Raw genomic sequence first — 22,904 nt, forward strand, 5'->3', positions numbered from 1 at the left:
TGCGATGTGGATAGAAGGGGCGCGTGTACACAACCTGTTGTTAGCTACATATTAAAAGCAGCGCATCGCGCATGCCTAACTATGCCGTATCGTCGTGCTATCGCATGCGCGCATCAAGGACCGGATCGTGAGCTTGATAGTCGTGAACGTGGTCGTCGTGAGTAAACTGGCCTGCGCTCGGGCTTGGCACGGCACATAAATCTCCGGACTGCCCTTGCCCTTTCGCCGTCCGCACCAGCGCCAGTGCCAACGCCCCGAGCCGCACCCCACAACTGCATGCGCCTCGCCCGCAAACCCCATAGGCATCTTCAAGGCATCGTACGCAATAATGGCCGGGCGAGCGCGACATGAATTCACGAGTAGGGGGCTTGTCTGTCTCCGCATTGTCGCCGCCCGCCCCCGTCCGGCAGTAACCCGCCCGAGAGCTCCACATATGCTCGCCCAGCCCAGACAGCATCCTCGATAACCTCCGCGCCGGCGGCATATTCGGCGCATACCTTCCGGAGTCAACTGCGCCATATGCGGCGTCCCTACGCCCGATGCCGCCGTATGAGAGCGGCATGAACCCTGGATGAGGTGAGCGACGGTCGCAATGCCATTTCCCGGTCAACAGGGCAAGAATGACGACACCAGGGAGTCTGAGGCGGTCGCACTGTGGCACATGAAGGAGAAGGCGTATGCACACGTGGTCAAGCCGACGACGCGATGGATGGTGGATGAAAGCGGGCTTTCTACTGCCTGTATGCCAGCATACGCGTCGATATTCAGGGACGACATCTATCCCGCTATACCCTCGATCGATCGAGTTGGCTCCGCCATGAGCGCATCATATACACAGGCAATGAGGGCGGCGGAGCCATGGCTACTCGGCTTTGCGACAGGTCTGGCAGTATGAGATTGACCGCTTCACATCATCATACCAGCACAGGCGTCATGCCTGCCCCCTCGCGGCCCCCGACTCGCCGAATACCACGTTCCATCACTCCGCGATACCATACGCATCACGATGCGACAGCTGGGCGGCTTAGCATCAGTTCGGGTATCTACAGATGAAGAAGGACCAAGCGCGTGGTTTGTGGAGCCGGCGTCTACAAGACTCATCGGCGGAAGAGTCTCGATACTGTTGGCATCGCTCGGTGAAGGCATACACGCCCATACACTGATCATTTGGGTCAAGAGAGCGCTTGGTAGTCATTGTGGCATGCGGATGGTTCACGCGCATACTCAGAGCACCTGGAATCGAATGCGACAACTGCCGGGCGGTCCTGAGCGCGGGGAACGACGCTACAAAACGCGCCCACATCCCTCATGCGCGGTGTATACACACTGGGCATGCGCGCATCGCTATGGCTTTCAGTGGAGTGCTGGCCAATTGAAGGGCCACGGCCTCACCACCATCGCTTGCTGCCCAGCCCACATCACCTCGCCGACGCGACATTGTATCCCGACCCCACGTTCCTACGGTTTCCTCCAAGCGTCCTCAATCTACTTCCCACTCCGTTGCACTTCACCTCGCGTCTCGCCGTCCTTTAACGTCACCATGCAACATTGCGAATTGCCAGAACCACCACGGTGATCGCACCGCACAGCCAGAGTAGAGCAAAGATCATTTTACAAGGGGTACTCTCGTCGGAGCTGCGATGATCGTGTTGTGAGTTGGTGTAGTGCGCAGCTGGGAACGCTCCGTAATCCGTCATGTGTTGGGCTGAAGTGTAGACTGGTGCGCCCATCGCTGGGTCAGTCGCCGGGTCGGAGTAGCTGGGTGGCTGGCCGTCCATCGCAAACTTGAAGGTGCGTGAGTCATCGCGACCAAGGCTCAACGTTCGATTGGCACTTACATTGTCGACGTTCTTCCGCGCAGGATGCGATAGTCTCCAGGTAAACTTGCGAGTCGTGGTGCTTTGGTGTTGTAGGTGCGAGTGAGCTCCGTGAACTGACGCGCAATTGCGTGTAGTTGACAGGTAGACGCATCAACTTTAGGACTACTTACTTAGGTGGCAGTGCACTGTCTGAAAAGACCTTGGCTTCGATGCCGCCAACAATCCCGACAACGCGGCCCGCATAGCTGTGCCACACATCGCCCCAACTTCGAACGATCTGACATAAGCCATGCGCCTTCTCCACCTCCGATTTCTGCGTGTTCCAAAGAAAGTATTACCAACAACTTTCTGGACATGAGATAAATCAGTTTTAGCACACATCTGCCGCGCCGTTGTTTTGGACGATCCTTCGAGGCGTACTTTGCTGTTCTTCGTACGGCGCGCGTCAGCTTGCACTCCACGTATGCCTGCGAGGAACATGTCCGACAAGGGTAATGAGAAACATAGTGATGACATGCGATCTCGAGATTGTTGTTTAGGTTTCTGTGCCGCGAGTGGAAGCATACGCCCGGTTCGAGATTGGGGCTTTCGTATTCCTAAGGCAGACTCACGATACAGCTGTCAACTTCCCAGTCCGACCAGAGCGTCTTGGACCGGCGTCTACACAGGCGGCCTGAGGTGAACCTGCAGTATAAGAGTGCGCATCTTATTAGAAGTCTCGAGTTTCAAACCTGAGCCTACCTTCATAGTTACATCTTTACCGACAATGCTATCGATTCTGTTCCTAGTTTACATTCTATCTGCGAAGGTAGCAAGTGCCTATCCTGCAGACGCTGTCTCTAATAATCTATCTCCCCACGTCTCTAAGCGCAATCCATGTTATAGGAAGAATGCCGAACCTATTCTGTATTACGATTACAAGAATAACGTCTGCCTACCGCCTAAGGGCTTCGAATCTCTAGGCGTATGTTACATAAAGAAGCAGCAGAACGAAGGGTCCTAATAGAACCTATCTCGGGCCTTTTATTGTAGCGGATTTTGTAAGAGGAATGTAGGTTTTTAAAACAAAGGTCTAATTGCGGCTAACTTAGGACGATAGGTGCGGTTCTTCTACGGTTAGGAGAGTATATTCCTCTTAAACCTCTATTGCTATAGTCCTATAACGTGCGGTATTACTAATACGACTACTACGGCTTAGGCGTACACTATTAACTTCCCGCTTAGTAGCAAGATAGCTGATTTTAGTGGTAGCGTCACTAGTGGCGTGTCGAACACGAAGACGGTAGCCAAAGCTGTTAACAAAGCCGTAAAGCTAGAGCATAACGAATTTGGGTACTTTATATAGATCCTAATACTTAGAGAATCTTAGTAAGCATACTATAATCTGTCTCTTACTAGTTGCGAAAGTGACAAGAAAGTCTAATACAGACAAGATTCGTGGCTAACATTGTGTAGTGGTACTTATACAGGCGACGGCATATATCTAGACGTAGCTTCCGGACATCCGGAGAGAACTTGTGTTGATGGAATAAGCAAGCCCGATACATGCATTATAGTACCAAACGCCGCTAGAGGTAGCGACGACGATCCTTAGGGTTTTACTGTTCTCGTCCGAGTGGACTACGCGACGCATGCACCGCTTCTATCTAACTAGTATGCACTCTCTCCTCTAACTGCGTTGGACAATAACTAATTGCAATATAGCAAGCGATACCTTTGCGAGATTACTCGCTACTACTCTTTCCACGATGTTACGAGATCGTTCTGCTAACTGTACCGATCTAGTCCAAAATCCAGCCTACAACAAGCCAGGCGTTCTGCTCGATCGCGGCGTGTACAACTCCTTCTTAGAGACCTTCGAGAACGATAATGCCGACATGATGTACGGTTAGTCGTCCGAGATCGACTGCTCTGTGGGCGATGCCTCCAAGCTAGCGCAACAAGAGGACTGCTACGCAGCCCTTGCGACAGGCATGATGCATCCAGTCGTGGGCCTCCTACAGGGGAGAAAGGGAGGACAATGGTGGGCTTCGGTAAGTTTCGCAAATGGTAACAACGATCCATCAGACGTTGACGTGGTAACAGTACGTACACACTTGCGCCTTTCAAATCGAGTACGAACAAGACTGGACGGAGGATTGTCTCGTAGGTCTCACGGAAGTTTTGAAGGCCGCATCGGGCATCCTGAACACGTGCGAGGTTCAAGATAATGGCGGTGTGGGTGGTTCCCGCAAGATCCGCAACGACGGCAAATGCAATGCGACGCTTCGCCTGGCCAACACCAAGGACAGAGAACCACCGCAGGGCATGAGTCCTTTAATTCCCAAGCATTGATCTGACTGCAGGATGAATACCATCAATCGTATGCATGCGTTGAGCGGATGCGCATGCCGGCGCGCCCGTTGGTGAGACGGTCGCTGGATTCGCGTAGCTTGGTGGCAAAATCTCAACGCGCGGCGTGGGAGTCGATGGGTGAGAAGGCAACTGGTCGGCCATTACGAAGCTGACCTCGGGATGCTTGGCTTGCGATTAATCGGCTATGGGTGGTACGGTGTTCTTTCCAGAGTTTTGCGAGTACGCCAGGCGCCAGCAAGAGCGGTCGTGCAGAGCACACGTCTTCACTCGCTCTGACTGCACCGCAAGTGCGCCTTGTTCGCATAGCCCTAGTGGAGCAGATATCAGCCACACAATTCCAATCCCGCATGATCTCTCATGTATCCACACCTGTTAGAACTCGATTTACTACATACCGCTTGGCAAAGAGGTCCGCATCGCGCGGAGTGATACCTAGGTAGCCTGTCGGGGCTCAGGGCGACAGGGCGATCGTTGCGCGCATGGCTTTCCAATCACGATTCCAGATGGAGAAGAAATATTATTGAGTGAAGGGATGCGCATACACGGACCAGGGAAGACTCCCACTGTCGTAGGCATGAAGTACGCCAAGGGCTGTCGACGGTCGCAACGTCGTTGCATCGGCTACAAGTTATTTGTATGACAAGCACATCATTACGCGTCGCACAGTACGACTCACAAGCATTACGCTACATCAATGTCACATCAATACTGCTTGAGAAGATGCTTGTGGTATCATCAAGACGGCTGTCTGCATTTCACCCGGTCTATCAACGTGGTACAGATTGATTGCATGCAGCTTCCTCGTATGGATCCCTGCTATCCTTTGGGCTGTCAACAGAAACGCCCTAATCTGGCTTTGCACTGCAATCTCTAGCGCGGACGAGGGGTAATCGCCTGTAGTCAATTTGCTGTGTTGAACAATTGTCGCTCGCTATCCTAGAAGACCCTACCCACCATACCGTTCCTGCGCATCATTGCCTCCTTCGTCTCGAGAGCATCGTACGAAGTCGCACTGTAGATGTCGTCGGAAAAGCCTAGAAGATCGTCCAGGCTGATCACCTCGTCAGGGGCCTTCCAGCCCAGCTCCGTCGGCAAACGCTCGTTCTCTACATGACAATTAGCATGAAGTTGCAATACACAAGGGTTAGATACTTACCGAAGAAATACTCCACCAGATCACGCCTCGCTGTCTTCTCCGTCTTGTTGCCGAAGACGAGCATGTATCCAGCGCCTTCACCCGCGCTGAAGTCCGCGGCCAACTCTGACAAAGCAAATTTGGGGTTGTACTTCACCGAATCGATCATACGGGCGAGACGGGCGTTGGCGGCCATTTGGATGTCGATGAGGTCGTCTGTCCAGTAGGCACGGGTCTTATCGTAGATGTTGGAGTTGAAGGAGATGGCATCGTCGTTGAAGTATTTGTCCGAGCGACTAGATTGCGACGTTGTGTTAGTCATACGCTTCCTGGTATAGGTCCTCAAAGCGACCAGCGGACTCAGCGAAGGGCTGCAGGGCTTACCTCAGACTAGCGTCATGCTCCAAAATGTTGTGGTTGCCGAGCGTGTCGAGCCCCCAAGTCGTGGTGTTCGGGCCGGGGTTCGTCGTCAGCGCAAAGTTGTACAGCAACTCTGAGATGTCATCGCCGACGTTGATGGCCTTTCCAAGGGCGTGTTTGATCTGGGGGAGCGTGAAGTTGCGCCCTTCGCGAGGGAGGAAACCGTGGTTCGCCAGTGTGTTGAGCATGGGGCATGGGCCTCGTGCTAGAACATGTTAGTAATTGCTGCAGTGAGCAGTTGTGGAGACACCGAACGTACATTCCCCTGGACCAGCTGGGTGCCAGCTCGCGAGAGAGCCTTGGGCGTTAACGACGCCAACGCTTGCAAGCGTGACAACGACGAGAAATGGGATGCGCGTCATGTTGTTCGATGGGAAGAAAAGATATGTGAGGTGGGTAACTTAGGGAAGTCGTGAGTTGTTGCTGTCGCACTGTCGCACTGAATGTAGACGGGGTGCACGAATCCAACCAGAACACGCTTGAGATCTGTCTTATACTTTCTCCATCACAGTAAGATAAGCAAACTCGCATAGCCCGCACTCGGTCATCTTGGCCTGAGCTAGAGTCGCTCTATCCTAAATGGCATCTCAAACATTCCTATAGTGATACTTACGTGGACTTCGCGACTTAACCCCCTTCCGGTTCATCACGCGAGACAAGCGTACTCAGGCCCCCTAGATTTGGTCATCAGTGAGGCACTCTCGGTGCCCGAACCCCCGAGCAGTGGTACGGTGGATGTGATGACATTTCGAATTTGTGGAGAGTGACCTGTACGTATTAACAATCATTGCACGTTCACTGGTTGCTTGTGGCCAGGGAGGTCCTTGTTAGCGTACGCGGAAGGGACGTTCGGAAAAGATGGCGGGTCCTTAGTGTCTGTGAGGGTATAGATGGTTACTGCGCTGATGTCACACTTTGTATGTGCACGCTGAGGTGGGCTTGCTTTTGGCGTCACGGGATTCGCACTCATGGTTCAGGTACCTTCGCTGCCATTTGAACACATCGAAATTACCACTCGAAACCCCAGCAGACACCAGGATGCTTTTGGCTGACCCGCTCCCCTCGTAACAACTTAATCTACGGTATGCACGCACTGCAGAACAGACACGTCTCGAAGCCTGCGATATGCAGGCACACAACATGCGGTCCAGAAACGGGCAAAGTCGCGAATTTGGCACCGGCCGGGGCGCAGCAAGCATCGCGTAGCGAAGGACGCGAAGGACGCGTGAACTAGCGCCACTCGGCTTCTCAGCCTCCCGCCCGTCAGGACCGGAACGCCAAGACCGCCGCATCCGTGCCATCAGCCGATATGCATCTGTGGGGAAGCTGGAAATCATCCCGCGACATTGCGCGTCTTTGCCATTTGCAGCTAGAGGCCGACGAAACTCGGATCTGGTTGATCTCAGCGCGATGCTGTCTATGGGGATGCATGGCTTTAATTCATTTGCATCCCTCACCCTCACACGAAACGAAGCCGACCTCGGGAGGCTATCAACGGCACGGGCGCAACGCATTTCACAACGCGGTCAGCCTCTCTCAACCCTGAATGACAGCTGCGTCACAGCCTCCCGTGCGGAATTGGAGTGCGCAGGCACCAAGACACTCTATTGGGTACGACGTCTAACACCAATCGCTATTCCATGAGGTGCAACACTGCGGCAATTGTGGACACCACATATGCGGCCGGCGTACACCATCGCACAGGGCAGTGCACTGCAATTATTAGCGCGGAAGAGGAGTCGCAGGCGTACAGAGTATGAACAGCCAGATTCCTGTCAGATGCTGAGCATCAGGACGCGCGCTGTCTGCACTCCCACGGGCCAATCGGGCCAACCGGGCCTTGGATTGTCAGCTCTCACCGGTTCCAGGACTATTACTCTCGTCTTGATTCACAGCGCATTCATCACCAGGTGGGTCCAAAGCATGTGCCGGATCAGTTCAGCCTATCGATTACAAGTGCGGGCCACGGCCAGGCAAAGTCCAGAATGAAGCAACGATTGCTAGGGTCGTCACCAATGGGACAAACGCACCCTGTAGATCTCCTGGGTAGCGCTTCAACCACCACCCCGAAAAAGCGACCATTCCAAGCATGAGTGTGACGTGAGTAACGAAGACAGTAGCTGCCGACAGCAAGTAAACAGCTTCGATACCATAAACTCCTTCTCCGGGGTTTCCCGACAAGGTATCGAACTTATCGCGTTTCCTCGGTATCCTCATCCATTTGTGGGAGTCTTTGTGCACGCGTGAGCATCTGTGTTTCATAAAGCGTAGACGTGACCAAAGGCAAGAGGCTCCGCATGTTCGAAGATACCTTCGAAACTCGTTCTTGCTAACCGGAGGATTGCGAATGCAGTGAACATCAGGAGGCCGAGGGTCGTATTCATACTGCGCTCCGTTGCCGTGGTCGTCCGGTAGAGATTCGTCGCGGCACCAGATCAGGTCGGCACCCATCGATTCGAACTTTGAAGTTTAGCGTGGCATTCCATATGTGAACATCTAAATAATAAGACAGGGATAGAAAAGGGTTGCACACTTACCCGAACAAATCTACAGTGGTCGAAGATGTAAGGAGAAAACCAACGTGAAATTGCCCAGCGGTAGTCGTGGTCCAAACGGTTCAGCTCTGCGAAGAATTTGAAGTCATTCATTATCTGGTGGGGCATTTCGATGTTTTCGATGTCGTTGAAGTTGTTATGGCCTTTGATACCAAAAATAACCCAGAGAGATGTACTTTGCGTAGCGGGTGTAATAGTAGACCCTGTAGAGGGTACTTGCTGTACGCCGCTGCTGCTGCTGTTAGACAGTTGTGATGCAAGATTGTTTACCGGCACACCCGACACGCTAGCTGTGTTTGCGCCAGCAGTAGGCGTCGTAGAAGCGGGTGTATAACGCTGACGGGCTGCCGATGCCGGTATTTGAGCAGGCGGCTGAGAAGTCGGTAGCCAATTATCGATAATCCATGTCAGGGTCGATGCAATGTATCCCCCGAAAGCAAGCCTTATGTGTTCCAGCTCGCTGGTACTGCAGGAGAAACAGCAGTAACATTTGGGTGGATGATTGCGACTCCGGTCCAGGATAGTTTGTATCGAAACCGCGTCCGAATCGGCAATGTCTTGAACATAGACATGCGAGCAGACCTAGAAGTTTGTAGCTGATAAGCGATGATTCAAACTGTCGCGATGAGGTAGACAGACCTTGTATTCAAGACGTTTTCGTCCTTGCACGAGGTCATGAACTCTTGGTCGGAGTGGCCACCAGTCCCACTCGAGTGACGTGGAGTCTTCAATGCGTGCTTTGACCTTGTTGGCGAAAGATACATCGTTGGTGCGTGCGATGCTTATATCAGCCTTGGGTACTGTCTCTACTATATCTCGCAATGATGTAGGAAGAAGGAGTAGTCTCAGGTCGAGTTCAAAACTTGAGAGATCTCTCCGCAGGAACGCGTAGGCATCAGTAAGTGCTGACAGTAGTTCCTCCTCGAAAGGATCAAGAATGTCGAGCGAGCTTTCTTCGACGTTGCCCCCCAGTTCATTCTCCTCCAGCCCGCTGTCGCTCCCGGCTTCACGAGCTGTGGAGATGTTCTCAAGCTCCTTCATCTCGGCCCCGATTGAAGCTTGTCTAGAATAATGCCGAACGGCTTCGAGTTCGCGAGATTCCGAAGATCTTAGACCCGTCAACCAGCTTGCAACATTTTCCTGCTCGCGAGGTCTAAAGTCCAAAGTCTCAAGTGGCTTTGTCTGCACTATGTCTTCTTGCTCGAGCACCACAACAACGTTACGCGCTATTTCGATGAGATTCTTCCCGGCATTTAGAATTCGAAGAGTGAGACACTCTGTGCGAGTCCGCGAGCCTGGTTGTTCTCGAAGTCTGAGCAAGTGGATTCTGAGCAATTGTCGATAGTTGCGCACGAATCCCTCTCTTCCAAATTGTTGAAACGCTTTCTCATGTAAGGGTTGCAGCTGTTTCAAGTTGCCCAAGAAGTCTCCGAAGCACCGGGAGACGAAGCTTTCTTCGGGCGTTCGGTCCCGGCGACTGTCTCGTGTTCCGGTAGATTCTATACTGGACAGTATGGAAGCACCGTCGTTGTCTCCCGTAGTAGCAGAGAAATTGAATGTAGGTGTGAGAGTCCTCGATCGTTCTGCGCCCTTTGGTGCTTGAGATGCCTGGAATATTACACTTTCGTTAATGCTAGGACTAGTCCATGGACGTTTAGCGCTAGGTATTTCTGAAGACGAATGTCTAATATTCATTCCTGATGCTGACGTGATGCTTGAAGCTGGAGTCATTTCCGAAGTGTCAGAAACTGATCGCATGTCACTGTCAGTCACGCTAAGACTTGCATTCCGCTTCCATGCATAAGTAGGGGAGATTGGCCTAGATTCGGTATTGCCGAAGGCTTCGGATTTGACGGCGAAGCGTGCCCCGGGGGATGCAGTTAGTACGTCGAAATTGTGAGTACTGGAGCTCTTCTGAGTTGACGAAGTTCGAGCAGTGTCTAACTGATTGAGATTGTCAAGTGAAGACCTTTGAACGCTAGTCGAAGCGACAAAGTCAGGACTTGAAGCAGAGCCAAGGTCTTGAATATGTTGCAGCTGTTGCGGGGGGGATGATACAATCGTCCGGTGTGAACTAGATGCGCGCTCGGGGCTTTCATCAAACTGTATCAGCTCAGCCCTCTCTAGCTTGGTTTCCTGCAACGCGCGCATATCCTGATTGAGTTAGTAAGAATAGGCGACCTGGGCTATATTATCTCACGTATTCCACGGAATGTTCCACGACATAGCGTGTAATTACAACTGCTTGTTTCTGACCAAAACGAAGGGCTCGTGCAATAGCTTGGTTCTCGACTGAGGGATTCCATTGGGGCTCGACAATGAACACGCGGTTTGCTGTCGCAAGATTCAACCTACCCGACAGGATTAATGATAGCAGTCAATCACATTGATGTGGTTGACTCACCCTACGGCGCCGGTGCCGGTGGTCATGATCAGTACTCGCAAATTGGGGTCCTCCGTGAATTGATGCAGGATGCGTTCGCGTTTGGTCGTTGAGCATTCGCCGTCGATGCGCTCATGGGTCCACGTGTTGTTAGACATGTAACGGAGGTAGCTCTCTAGCAAGTTCAAGGTGCGCGTCCAACAAGTGAATATGATGCTGCGAGTTTGTCAATCTTGCCCTCCATGTGTGTAATCCCATCGCGCATACCTTTTCGTTTTCCACACATCGACAGAGACGTCGTTCATCAAAGCTTCCATTTTCGAAGACCGTCCGTTTGCTCGAAAGTATGTATCTTCTTGTGATGCATCTATGGAACGAGGTGTTTGAGTGGACGCATTCCACAGGGGATGACAAAGCGGGCATTTGCTGGGTATCTCGTCGTGACCACTAGGCGTACTCTGGGTTAGACATTGAGAGCACAACACATGCCGGCAATTTTCGGTGTAGCGATGGAACATCAAGCCGCTATTAAAGGCAGGCATCGATTGCCGGCATACTGAGCACGTAATCTCGCCGTCTCGCCCAAGTGAGATCTCCAAAGCCTCCACCTCATCCAGCAAGTGCAATTTGCGGCGATTCCAGGAAAAGGGCTGCTGCCAAGTACCATGGTTGCAGAGAATCCGTAGCTGGAGTTGTACCTGGAACATGCCCAGCGTACTCTTTTGATCGAACGTGCCATTTTGATTACGGACAGCTCGGAACATGATCTCTTGAGTCTGGTCGTATTGTAGGCGCTCTTCTGGTGAAAGCCGTATGCTCCTGACTCGATGCTGCTCTGCTGGTAAATGCAGTACATCCTTGGTTCGGCGGAGACACATGGAGTCCAGAAGTCGAGTGAAGCGCTCGATCGCAACTGTACGTCTTTTGCCGCCCTCTTCGAAAGGTATAGCGATAATCTTGCGGAAGTTCGATAAGCTGTGAAATGGATCCACTTTCAAGAAGGCGAACAAGGAGCCGATGTCCTCGAGCCGGTTTTGTATAGGCGTGCCAGTCAAACACCACCTCGACCGGGCCGCGATGTCAGCTACAGTCCGATACAATGTCGTAGACTGCCGTCGTATGATGTGGGCTGTGAGATTATCGTCAATGGTGGGCGGTCAACGTTTGGTGAGTTACTCACCTTCATCAAGGACGAGACGATACCATTCAATATCCCTTAAATCGTGTTTGGTTCTGGCAAAATCTGACGAGAGCGTGTGATATGTGGTGATGACAAAGTCTGCCTCCAAGAGCTTCTCCAGGGAAACGTGTCGATGAGGGCCGTGGTACTTGATTGCTTTTAATGCTTTACGGGTAGGCTCGTCATAATGCCTTCCAAGGTGAGCAGCTAGAGGATGTGCAACGATCTTTGTGACTTACTTGTCCAGTTCCTGGAACCATTCATTGATCATGACTGCGCGGTCAGTCCAAGAGCACTAGTCTATATCGCAAGGATGATATACTCACGGTCCGATGATGCAACAATCAGAGTCGCTCCGGAGCGGCGTCTCTTCCTTCGTATTTCCGAATTCACATCGTTGAGATCATCGACGCTCAAAGCCCAAGCGTGCGCAGCGTTCAGTGTGCGTAGTACAAGGGCTAATATAGAGAGAGTCTTTCCCATTCCCATCTCGTCTGCCAGGATACCACCGCCAGTTTCTTTGGGCTTAAGCATGGCTTTTGTATTATTAGCACGCTTCAAAATCAGAACGCTCAAAGAACCAACTCACAACGTCCTTTCGTCAGAACATGACGATAGCTGTCAGTGGTGTCAGTGGTATCATGCAAGGCCGACCACCGGGTACGTACCAATGGAGTCCATCTTCTACGCTGGACTTCCAAAGCGTATACTCCTCTGGTATAGGCCCGTCCTCGCGCTGAATCATGAAAGAGAGTGCTGTCTTCTGGTGCCTGAGTCTATTAGCGGGCCATCGCGAAGCATCGAAATTCGGAAGGGACAGTAGAATGTGTACGGGACGAATTGTATGGGACGTACAACAAAAGGTCGGTGTTGAGGCGCTCGTCACCCTCTAGCCCGTGAAGGTTGCGATTTCGCGCCAAGGAGGAAAACACATTCTGGAGAGTGCCCTCCAAGGTCTGCAGATCGACCTTTTCGGAGAAAGGTTCTTCTGTGGTGGCTGGTATCTCAGGCGTTGAGCCATGGAATCCGGCAAGGGTGAGAACATGTGGATTCTCGTACCGATACCCATCTCGTATGTGAACAGGACGTTGCAGATAGATCTTTCGCTGCGAAAGCTCTCTACCAATATCGGAAGCAGCTGTGCGTGGACCGTACACAATCACCTGTACCCGTACTACAGCCTCTTTTTGTTTGGTAGCACGACCTATAGTCTCTTCTATGATACTTATTGGTGCAAAGACCTCCAGATCAATCTCGTAGCCATGTTCTGCGATGCTCGTCAACGCTCCATCTAACTGAGCATTCGCGTCTCCTACGACCGCTCCATCCTGGAAAGCGACCAGGAAATGGTCTTCGGGCTTGACGATAATCATTTGCGCATGGCCTGGAATTAGAGACGATGCAACGCTGTTGATTCTGCGATGAAGCTCCGCCATCTCGCCACGAAGGCGGATAGCAGCCCCGGAGATCTAGACGCGTGTCAGCTGCATGTCCAAAGGAGAATTAACAGTAGAGGAGCTTGATCATGGTGGTTGACGTTTCCTAGAATTATTTCTTGTTGACTTACCATGCCGTAACAAACGTTGGCTTCTACTGCAGGGATTGCCCCCTCCTTGGACTGATGCGGCGCTTCTCCTGTCGTCCATCGCTCAATATCAGCGCTTGTCTCTTGAAACGAGCCGTAAATATTAGGCCTATTCCCATCGATGAGTGGATCATGCGTTTCGGTCTGTGAACCGAGAAGTTCGTTTACGTATTGGTCCCAGGACTGTGTTGGCAGTGCTGGTGTCAAGCTTATCTCGAGTTAGCACTTTTACGGCAAGCATTCCTACAGTGACGTACTCATTAATAAAGTCCTCTCGGTCCCATCCTAGACGTGCTCGATTGTGTTCGTGCGCATCTTGAATGTCATCGTCGTGAATCAGGTGTTTAGATGCCATGTGGTGTGGCGTCAATTCGTTCCTTCGCGGTGGTTTGACAAGCGCATAACCGCTAGTATTTGAGACAACTGCAGAATCGCAGCAGAGCGAGATATCTATTTGTTCTTGGTACAGACGGGAGAATAAAGTGAACTGTGAGGAATAGATGGAGGACGACTGCCCAGGTGGTGCGTGCAGGCCAAGATAGCTGACACGATCGTGAATGCCCCGCTCCTGTTGCCAAGCGATCTTTGTAAGCCATGCGCGCATCGTCAGCTGCCGCCACCGCTCTTCGCTTACCCCGAACGACGTCCCGTTTGATGGCCCTTCTTGCCCCGTTCCCGCAATTTGTTGTATTACCGCATCTATAAACGTTCCTCCATCGTTGACTTCGGTCTCTAGGCACCACCTTCATTGTACGAGCAACGCTACGAGTGCGACGTGGCATCGCGGACCTTATCGGCCACAAGTCGTGCGGAGCAGATGTACTTGTTCTCTCAGCGCGTACCAGCCTTCACCAAAGATGATGCTGTGGAACTTCTAGGGACATACAACAAGGTCGATACAATTCCAGCAGCGTAGTCGGGGTCCTCCTGCTGCCATGTCGCAAGAGCCACTCTTAGTTGGAGCCGTTACCCTCTCCCCAGATACGAATGGATCAGCTCTCATACAAGCTACTCAACAATTCCGCGATCGGTTGACAGAGACACAAGTTCTCCAGTTCGAGACAGCTACATACGAAAAGCTCTGCAGGGAGTTGATTAGGGTCCAACAGGAGCAGGAGCGCCGAAATGAGATGATGAATCTTGCGCGCATCAAATCTTGTATCGAAGGCTTTTACCAGCTTTGCGAGGTTATAGCGAGATTCATCAATGTTCCTGATGCCTTCGTCTTCGTTTGGGGTCCAATGGAATTCCTCTTGCTGGTAAGTGTGTCGGGATACCCATTATGCTGGTTGCGCTAAGGAGTGATGTAGAAAGCTAGTGCATCTTCAGACTCATTCGACTTACTTCTGGAAGCATACGAGAAGATCGGCGAACAGCTTCCTTTATTGGTGGAATATGATTTACATTTTTCCAGATCTCCCCATCTGATCAACGCTCTAGAGATGATCCATTCAGAAATACTAGACTTTCATTTGGAAGCCATCAAGCTCTTCTCAGGAAGATGTAAGCCTATCTTGCCACACTTCCTTCTCTTACGCTAACTATTACGGACGCAGCATGGACTCGATTCTTCAAGTCAATGTAAGCAGCACCCCTTCGCAAACTATGTCCAATTTGCTGATACCAACTCTGGCATCCAGGTGGAACGACTTCCACACGAAGTTTGTTGGAATTCTGAGTTGTCTTCGACGCCACAAAGACATCATCGACTGTCGCGCTAGCCTTGCCCAGTACCGTCTTTATAAAGAAGATGTGACCGAGCTCCAGGTGAAGTTGGACGAGAATGTTAATCGAGAGAAGACCAAGAAGCTGATGGTCGTCAAAGAATGGCTAGCTGTTGGGGAGCAATCTCAGCTCGACCACGAGAGCTTCTGCAAGATACGAAGAGAGTGCGCAACCACTGCCAGATGGATAACACAGCACGATATCATGAAACATTGGATACACTCTGATATTCCGAACAGCTCTGTTGTGTGGATGTATGGGATACCAGGAGCCGGTATGTATCAAAACTGGGGTTATAGTGCGACGCTCACCAGCAGCAGGCAAAACCATACTAGCATCCGCTATCATTGAAGAGTGCAAGACTAGACGAGACTTTATCACCTGCTTCTTCTACTGCCATGATGGCGACCCGACAAGTAGCACCGCAGTCGGTATACTTAAGGGCCTCGAGGACCAATTGTTGGATCATTGCCCGCAGATGCTGCCTCCCTGTTACACGAGGCGTAGTACGAGCGGAGAGCCGTCCCTCAAGTCTCTCAATCAGACGAAGGGGCTCTTCGAAGATTTTTGCTTGACTATTCCCAAACTCTTTATCATCATTGATGGGCTGGACGAGTGCGAAAGGGTGGAGAGAAGTCAAGTGCTAGAGATCTTGACCAAAGTCATAGGGCAGCGCGATGTGCTTGATCCAGGCACCATTCGCCTTCTGATCGCGAGTCAAGACCATGCAGACATACGAAGAGGACTCCATAGTTCCGCGATCACCAAAATAGCGCCTAAGATGCTGCAAATCTCGGAAACGGACAACGAAGGCGACATCAAGGCTTACACCAAGATCTGGGTGGATCGGATCGAGACAAAGTTTCCATCATTCACTCAAGACATGAAGGAATACCTCCGCAACCTTACCGTGGCTAACGCAAAAGGTTCGTCGGTGGTTGGACACATTATATTCATCCGGTTTCTGACTTGAACACAGGCATGTTTCTCTATGCCAAAATGGTTTTGCTCGACCTTTATGCGTGCACGACGCTAGGGGAGCTTTTTGACTCTATCAAGACGGACAACTTTCCTGCCGGACTCGGCGAGGGGTAAGTGAAGAAGCTCTATATGCTGAGCTGTACGGACGTAAGTACGTGGCGGGAACAGAGTGGCCGTTGACTGTCAGGCAGATATGAGCGGACATTACGACGAGTCAAAACAAGGTCTGGTAGAGAATGGCCTAAAGTAAGGAGAGTACTTGGATGGTAAGTTGCAATACAATGTGTGCGCAATCCGTACGCTTACGTCATAACAAAACCGTAGGTTAGTGTGCGCTAAGCGTACATTCACCTGGAAAGAACTTCACGTCGCACTATCGATCGACGTGGACCGCCAAATCCTTGATTATGAGGACAAGCGAATGCACGAACACGTTTCTGAACTGTGTGGGCCGCTAATACTTCTTAACGGCGATCGAGTTTCTCTCGTTCATAGCACAGCCAAGACGTATGTGAGCCCCCATGCGATCAAGGCCTTCTTGTCCTGATTGAAACAGGTACATCACCAGGATCACGAAAGACGTTCATGAGCCATCCATTGAGTGCGAGTTGGCGACGCTGTGTCTACAATACCTCACCTTTCCCTGCTTCGATGTCGATGACTCGGATGATCAAGTGCAACGCCGACGATATGTATTGGACGGATCGATTGCCTTTCAAGATTACGCCACCGCGAAATGGTTCCACCATGTCGACGCTTGGGTAGGCCAAGGCGAGAGATTCCTCGACGAGGCAAACGACGTGGCAGGACAGCTGCAAAGCATCCTCAAAGCCATGGATGATTTCATGACGCGCTATGGCGACGTGGACTGGGCCAACGGCTTGGTGGACGACTGTAAGGCCAAGTGCAGGGTATTTGAGCATCTCGACCTCCACGATCATCTAGTGGGGCTCACTAGCCACATCTACACGTTCCAGCAGAAAGGCTTCGATGCACAACACAAGATCAGCATCGGAGACCTCTCGAAAGCGTTGGATCGGAATCGAAAGGCTCTCGAGATGTTTCCCAAGACCAAGCCTAGCCCGACGGCACACGAGAAGGAGACATACAACAGATTCTACGACGAGGAATCGCGGTTCAAATGCACGAGGATCACATGCCGATATTTCTCGGAGGGTTTCAAGGACGCCAAGGCTCGCGACCGACATGTCAACATCCACGAAAGACCGTTCCAGTGCGAGGTACCAGACTGCCTGGGCGCTGAAGGGTTCGTCAACTCAAGGGATCTAGAGAGTCACAAACGAACATTTCATCCCGAGATGAGTGATTTAGCGGAGAAGTTCATCGCTGATACAACGAAGCGCGCGGCAACGAATCACGCCTGCAAGTTTTGCGGAAAAACATTTTCGCGCAACTTTCATCGCAAAAATCATGAGCTCAGCCATCGAGGAGAAAGGCCGCACGAATGCCCGGAGTGCGGTAAGGCATTCACGAGGTTGAACGATCTTAAGAGACACCAAAAGATACATGACAGAAAGTAAATACCTGGAGGTCAATTTCGTTCAGATTGGCTGCCCAGGTAAGTAATCTTAGTGGAGCGCGCTGTTCTAGCCATTCTCGCGTCTCCTTTAGCACACAGCCCCCCGTTGCTGGTTATTTCTCGGATGCATCGTTCACTGGTACATCATATCATTCTGCTATACATCATCGATTTTCAGCAAGATATGTAACCCATTCCTCATATTGTGTCGGGCACGTCCGAATAAGCTATAGCATAACTTGCAATTCAGACTGGCTGGTCGAACTTGCTGCGTGGTGGAACGACCCGCGATCGACGGACAGCTATTGTCTCCTCTCAAGCGTGCTTCATGTTCGAACCAATTCAGCCTTGCACAATGCCTTGTGTACAGTCGATTTCACGACCCTGTGCTACTAGAGAGTGACACGTGAAACCGGTGAGCAATCCGCTTGCATCGGTGGGACGAGTGGGACGAGCTGACCCGGCCTTGACCGGTATTGCTGGGCCACCAGTCCTTATCAGCAGTCACGTGCGAGCGATGACCCAGCGATGGGCCAATGACATCATTTGGAGCGCAGGCATCGGCCCCCCGTCCACGCTAAAGATTGCAGTGCAGCTTGGATACGATGGAAAGTAGCTCGACGTTCCCACCAGGCCCCATAAACAGCAGTTGCGACCGTTTCTTCCCAAGGCTGAATACTGCGCAACAAGTCACGATGATCCCTAGTATATGCCATCATCATCAAATGCGCAGCCTCATGACAGGACCATAGCTTCTCTCTAGCGCCAATGGTTGCAGTGCATTCCATGCGGCCTGGGCTGCAGTGATCCCACTCATGACTTTTGACAGCTCGTATCGACATGTCTAGCCTGCGAAGAAATGCATGCATGTCTTCGCATTGCCAGTGGCCTCTGAAGCTACTCTTGGACGTGCTCCTACGCGCTAGAAATTGCAGTGCAAATTTGGGGGCGGAACCCAGTGTTCTGCGGTTGTGACGGGCTCGCAAGGCTATTCGCGCGTCCATGGATAGGTATCTTTCTCTAAACGGGAAGCAGCAGGTGTGCTGACAGTGACGCTCATTTGAGATTAGACTTCTCTTCTTCACGCTGGAGATCGCAGTGCCAATCTCAGCGTTGTGAGCACACCATCACACTATCAACTCAACTCGATCACCGCTCTTCCGCGCTAGAGATTGCAGTGCAAAGCGCAGCAAATGCGGTGGCGCAGTCGAAGACCCTTCCCGTTGCTGTTCCATGCCGTACATGCGCTCTACCTCCTCTTCCGCGCTAGAAATTGCAGTGCAGATTGGTGGCGCATGACATCGCTCGGTCCACCCACCATCGCCCGCGAGCCGTGCCGTTCCCCACCTCAGCTGATAACACCCCGGCCATCCTCAACGCTACTGTTTACAGTATAGACTCATCATCATGGTCCACTTGCGCGTGCGCGTCAATTCCATTAGCTATTCAAAAGCGTCGCATACATCAAGAAGTCTCAATTGCGAGCTGCACTCGTGGTGTTGTCTTGATGCGACTGGCTTTACATGTTGGTCACGTCTTGGCTATTTCGGTCACACACAGGCATCGTGCCTCTCTTCTGCGCTAGGAATTGCAGTGCACTTGCGCGGAGGTGCCATGGTCCCTGGCTTCATGTCTATGGACGCGCGCGCGCCGTAGAGCCTGTACGGTGATAGGACAACCACTGCAGTGCCTCCTGCAAACGGAAGGGCTGGTAATGTGCAGAGCAACCCGGTCTGCACTGCAATTTCTAGCGCAGGAGATGGAGTGTCTGACATTTGTGTATGTTCCACCTTGCACGCTAGCAAATGCAGTGCATGTTGATAATGTCGAGGGCCGCATGATGCAGGTTAGATCCACCGACATAATTGGTCACTCTGCCCGACCAAGCACTCGTCCGTGCTAAAGATTGCAGTGCACATTTCAGCCACCACCGATTCTGCCATGGGTTCGACTATCTTACTCACGCTAACAATTGCAGTGCAACGGGGAAAATAGAATCATGCCGACCCAGCGATCAAAGCCGTTCATCTGATAGGAACAACAGACCAACGTACCTACCTGTCCAGGATTTATGCTCATCTGCTAGAGTCTGACGTGTAAGAAGTCTTCAGCACACGCTCCGGTCTTGGTCAAATAGCGGCTTCCGTACCGGAACTGATTTTACAGATGCATCGCGTCGCCACGCACATTACTCCCCACATCGTCATACCCGGTAGCTCCGGCTTCCTGCCACCACGCGAGCAAGTCATGCCTTCAGAAGATCTCTGTTGCATGTCAAGAGTCAAAGTAGTGGCTTAAAACCTGTGCATTTCCATTGTACTACAGAACCTGATGAGTAGAAGACAAGCTTGACGCATCTCAGACAAAATGGCCCGGCCCAACAACTATCACATCTTCTAAAAAACGCCACACTACCGACGAAGCACAATCTATGAACACCTCACAGCACACGCTGCATCTCCAGCAACTGCGAACACACGCCCCTAATTCCTCTCGACCTCCTTCAACTGAACCCACAACGGGTCCTTCTCCCAGACGAAGAACGCCCGCTGGTTGTCCGGCCAACCGTGACTTCCGACTTGCAATTCAAGGTCGAAGTTCCAGATGAAGCGAGCAGCAATGATGCGCAGCTCGTTATAAGCCAAATTCTTGCCGATGCAATTCCGAGGGCCGAAAGAGAAGGGTTGGAAGGCAGACTTCTTGTCTGCGTTGAACTGTGGGTCGTGGTAAGGATGGTCTGGGCCGAGCCAGCGTTCGGGAATGAAGGAGTCGGGCTGGACGAAGTTGTTGGGGTTGTGGTGGACGGCCCACTGGAATATCGTGATAAGAGTCTGAGAGGTGCTGTTAGCTGTGACTGTCTATGTTTATTCGAAGTACTTCTTCTGACTGATGGATGACAGGCGAAGTGATCTGGAATGACTTACACCTTTGGGAATCCAATAGCCGTTAACGTACTCGCCAGGAGACACACGTGGAGGCGTATCCGCAACGGGCGGGTACATTCGTAAAGTCTCCTCAATGCAGGCATGCAGGTACTTGAGTTGCGCAGTAGACAACATCGTTATATCTTTCTCGTTGGCGAAGGCCGTCCGAACTTCTTGCTGGAGCCGTTCGAAAGCCTGCGGGTTCGTTGACATGAAGTAGGTAAAGCCTGAGAGTGTCGTGGCTGTCGTCTCGCTGCCAGCCACGATCAAAGCCTCGGAGTTGCCCAGGATCTCTGCATGGCTCATGCCCTTCTCGTCGTTGTTGCGAAGGATGTATGTCATAATGTCCTTCCGGCCGCCGGGTGCTGCGCCAAGTGCCAGCCTTCGCTCTACCTTCTCGTCACTCATGATCCTGTTGTTATGACGCGTTTGCATGTCCTCTTTAGAGATCATCAGCCGTAGGATCCAGCTGAGGCCAGGCATCTTCATCAACGCAACAATTTGCGCGCCAGCTCTGATGCCAGCGAATATCATGGAAACCCATGGATGGTAATCGCTGCTGTCCAGGCAGTGGAACGATTCACCCAGGGCCAAATCGCCGATGATGTCGAAGGTGGTGAAGTTGAACCATTTGACTACGTCCGTCGGGGTGTGTTGCGCGGCGTCTTTATGTAGGTGGGCAAAGAGCTTGTCGACGTACTCCATGATCAACGCCTCCTGACCCTTGATAGCAGCATCGGAGAAAGCATGTGCCATAACACGGCGTTGACGTCGATGGTCCTCTCTGCTGCTAGGAAAGATCGACTTGCGTGAAGTGTCTCCGCCCTGGTAAAATTCATGCCACCTGCCGAATTCGGGTCGGCCACTGCGACTTAATCCGAAAACCTCAGGCCATCCAATAGTTCCGTTGATGGATATGGAGTTGGGCGAAGTACGCACCATGTCACCGTACTTTTCATGGTACTTCAGGACCTTTTTGGCGAAAGTTCCTTGGATGCTGTTCTCGATGGCCAGAGGGATCCCGGAAACGGCGAAATGCTTCGGTCCAGGAATCTTGCGAAGGGGGTGGAAGAAGAGACGATAGATTGCAACGCCGATTGCACTGACGACACCCTGAGAAAGCGTTAGAGGGTGATTGCATCAGCGAGATGAGAACACTTACAATTTCGACCAGAAGCAGCACTGCAGCTGCAGCCTTCTGAAACGACATCGCTGTCGACAGGTTGAAGATGATATCAGATGTGGAGTGACTTCGACGGCGGCTTGGAAGACAGAAATCCTGGTCCTCGAATCCGCGACGTGAGATGTGATGCGGATATGTGTAGAACGATGGCGATACCACTCCGCACGGGAGGACGACATTATATATGCCCTGCGGCAAAACCCCCTGGGTAGCAAGACTCTTTACCCTGTCTCTTCAACCATGGCTTCTACAGACTGTATGATGCCTGCCGACGTTTCGCTTTGACATCTTGCGTGGACCCCATCCGTACGCGAGAGGATGATCCTGTGGTGAACGACCAGGCACAACGGTCGGATCTCGAATGTTTCCGGGCGCTAGCCTCGAAGAGTGACATCTGCCAAAATCTCCGATGGGAAACGCTAGGGTCGGATCGCGACTGCTCCGGCTTCCGTCCTTATTCACGCGCCGTTGCGTCGTTGAGCGCGCATATACCGTATTGGAGGTTTTAGTGCGAGTGTTAAGCTGGGATGTAGCAGGTACGTTCTTCGTCTAGTGCTTCCAAACGGATGTCGTTGCTAGCCATCCGGTCGCGCCAAGCTTTTGGCTCGGTTCTACATACCCCACGATCGGCGTAATCTCTTGTGCCCAACGCCAAGCCGGTACGTAGGACGAACGTTATCAGCCTCCAAGGAGATGTGTTCTCTACCGCACCAAATCTGTTCCGCGCGAGGTGTTTTCAGCCTCGCAATCCACCAAGCATCCCGTCGGTCATTTTCTCAACGAAGACGTGATCTATCTGTATTGGGAAAGCAGTGCGAAAGCCCGTCGGTACGCGCAGGGTGAACTCCTTGTCGCTATGTCGCCGCATATTGGTCGAGACACCCAGATTATCGCGCACTCGCGTCTCGGAAAACAATCATTGCTCTTCCGCACGGAGGATCGCAATGCAAAGGTAGGTATTCACGTGCTCTGGCGCGTTATGGAATGCAGTGCAGACGTACTGTGCGCGCTCAAGGTTGCAGTGCCGTTGCAGTAGCTATCGGACGAAATCAGTCAGGCCAGCCGGCAGCTCGCAAGGTCCAGCTCATGCTTCTTCGCTCACGTGACTTACATCTGCT

The 22,904-nt window shown here is 52.0% G+C and overlaps 5 protein-coding genes across 5 annotated transcripts; 2 read left to right on the forward strand and 3 right to left on the reverse strand.

Moving 5' to 3' along the window:
- Positions 1–3,700: 3,700 nt before the first annotated feature.
- On the forward strand, positions 3,701–4,154 carry J4E78_009731 (uncharacterized protein; the record flags this gene model as incomplete). Its single annotated transcript, XM_049370319.1, has 2 exons — positions 3,701–3,707; positions 3,970–4,154. 2 exons carry the CDS (start codon positions 3,701–3,703, stop codon positions 4,152–4,154), a joined length of 192 nt encoding a protein of 63 aa, XP_049217869.1.
- Positions 4,155–5,111: 957 nt separating this feature from the next.
- On the reverse strand, positions 5,112–6,092 carry J4E78_009732 (uncharacterized protein; the record flags this gene model as incomplete). The annotated part of the gene is made up of 4 exons (XM_049370320.1): positions 5,112–5,281; positions 5,332–5,606; positions 5,695–5,935; positions 5,990–6,092. The coding sequence occupies 4 exons, from the start codon at positions 6,090–6,092 to the stop codon at positions 5,112–5,114; spliced, it is 789 nt and encodes a 262-aa protein (XP_049217870.1).
- Positions 6,093–8,867: 2,775 nt separating this feature from the next.
- On the reverse strand, positions 8,868–13,694 carry J4E78_009733 (uncharacterized protein; the record flags this gene model as incomplete). Its single annotated transcript, XM_049370321.1, has 10 exons — positions 8,868–9,348; positions 10,690–10,799; positions 11,226–11,643; positions 12,088–12,121; positions 12,175–12,384; positions 12,438–12,466; positions 12,517–12,618; positions 12,704–13,317; positions 13,416–13,630; positions 13,691–13,694. 10 exons carry the CDS (start codon positions 13,692–13,694, stop codon positions 8,868–8,870), a joined length of 2,217 nt encoding a protein of 738 aa, XP_049217871.1.
- Positions 13,695–14,368: 674 nt separating this feature from the next.
- Positions 14,369–17,466, forward strand: J4E78_009734 (uncharacterized protein; the record flags this gene model as incomplete). Its single annotated transcript, XM_049370322.1, has 7 exons — positions 14,369–14,692; positions 15,165–15,432; positions 15,479–16,084; positions 16,138–16,249; positions 16,308–16,385; positions 16,696–17,406; positions 17,430–17,466. 7 exons carry the CDS (start codon positions 14,369–14,371, stop codon positions 17,464–17,466), a joined length of 2,136 nt encoding a protein of 711 aa, XP_049217872.1.
- A 2,696-nt stretch (positions 17,467–20,162) lies between these two features.
- Positions 20,163–21,813, reverse strand: J4E78_009735 (uncharacterized protein; the record flags this gene model as incomplete). The annotated part of the gene is made up of 3 exons (XM_049370323.1): positions 20,163–20,510; positions 20,604–21,716; positions 21,766–21,813. 3 exons carry the CDS (start codon positions 21,811–21,813, stop codon positions 20,163–20,165), a joined length of 1,509 nt encoding a protein of 502 aa, XP_049217873.1.
- Between the last annotated feature and the right edge of the window lie 1,091 nt (positions 21,814–22,904).

Source organism: Alternaria triticimaculans (assembly GCF_023758025.1).
Source record: "Alternaria triticimaculans strain BMP 0046 chromosome Unknown scaffold_23, whole genome shotgun sequence".
Lineage (NCBI taxonomy): Eukaryota > Fungi > Ascomycota > Dothideomycetes > Pleosporales > Pleosporaceae > Alternaria > Alternaria triticimaculans.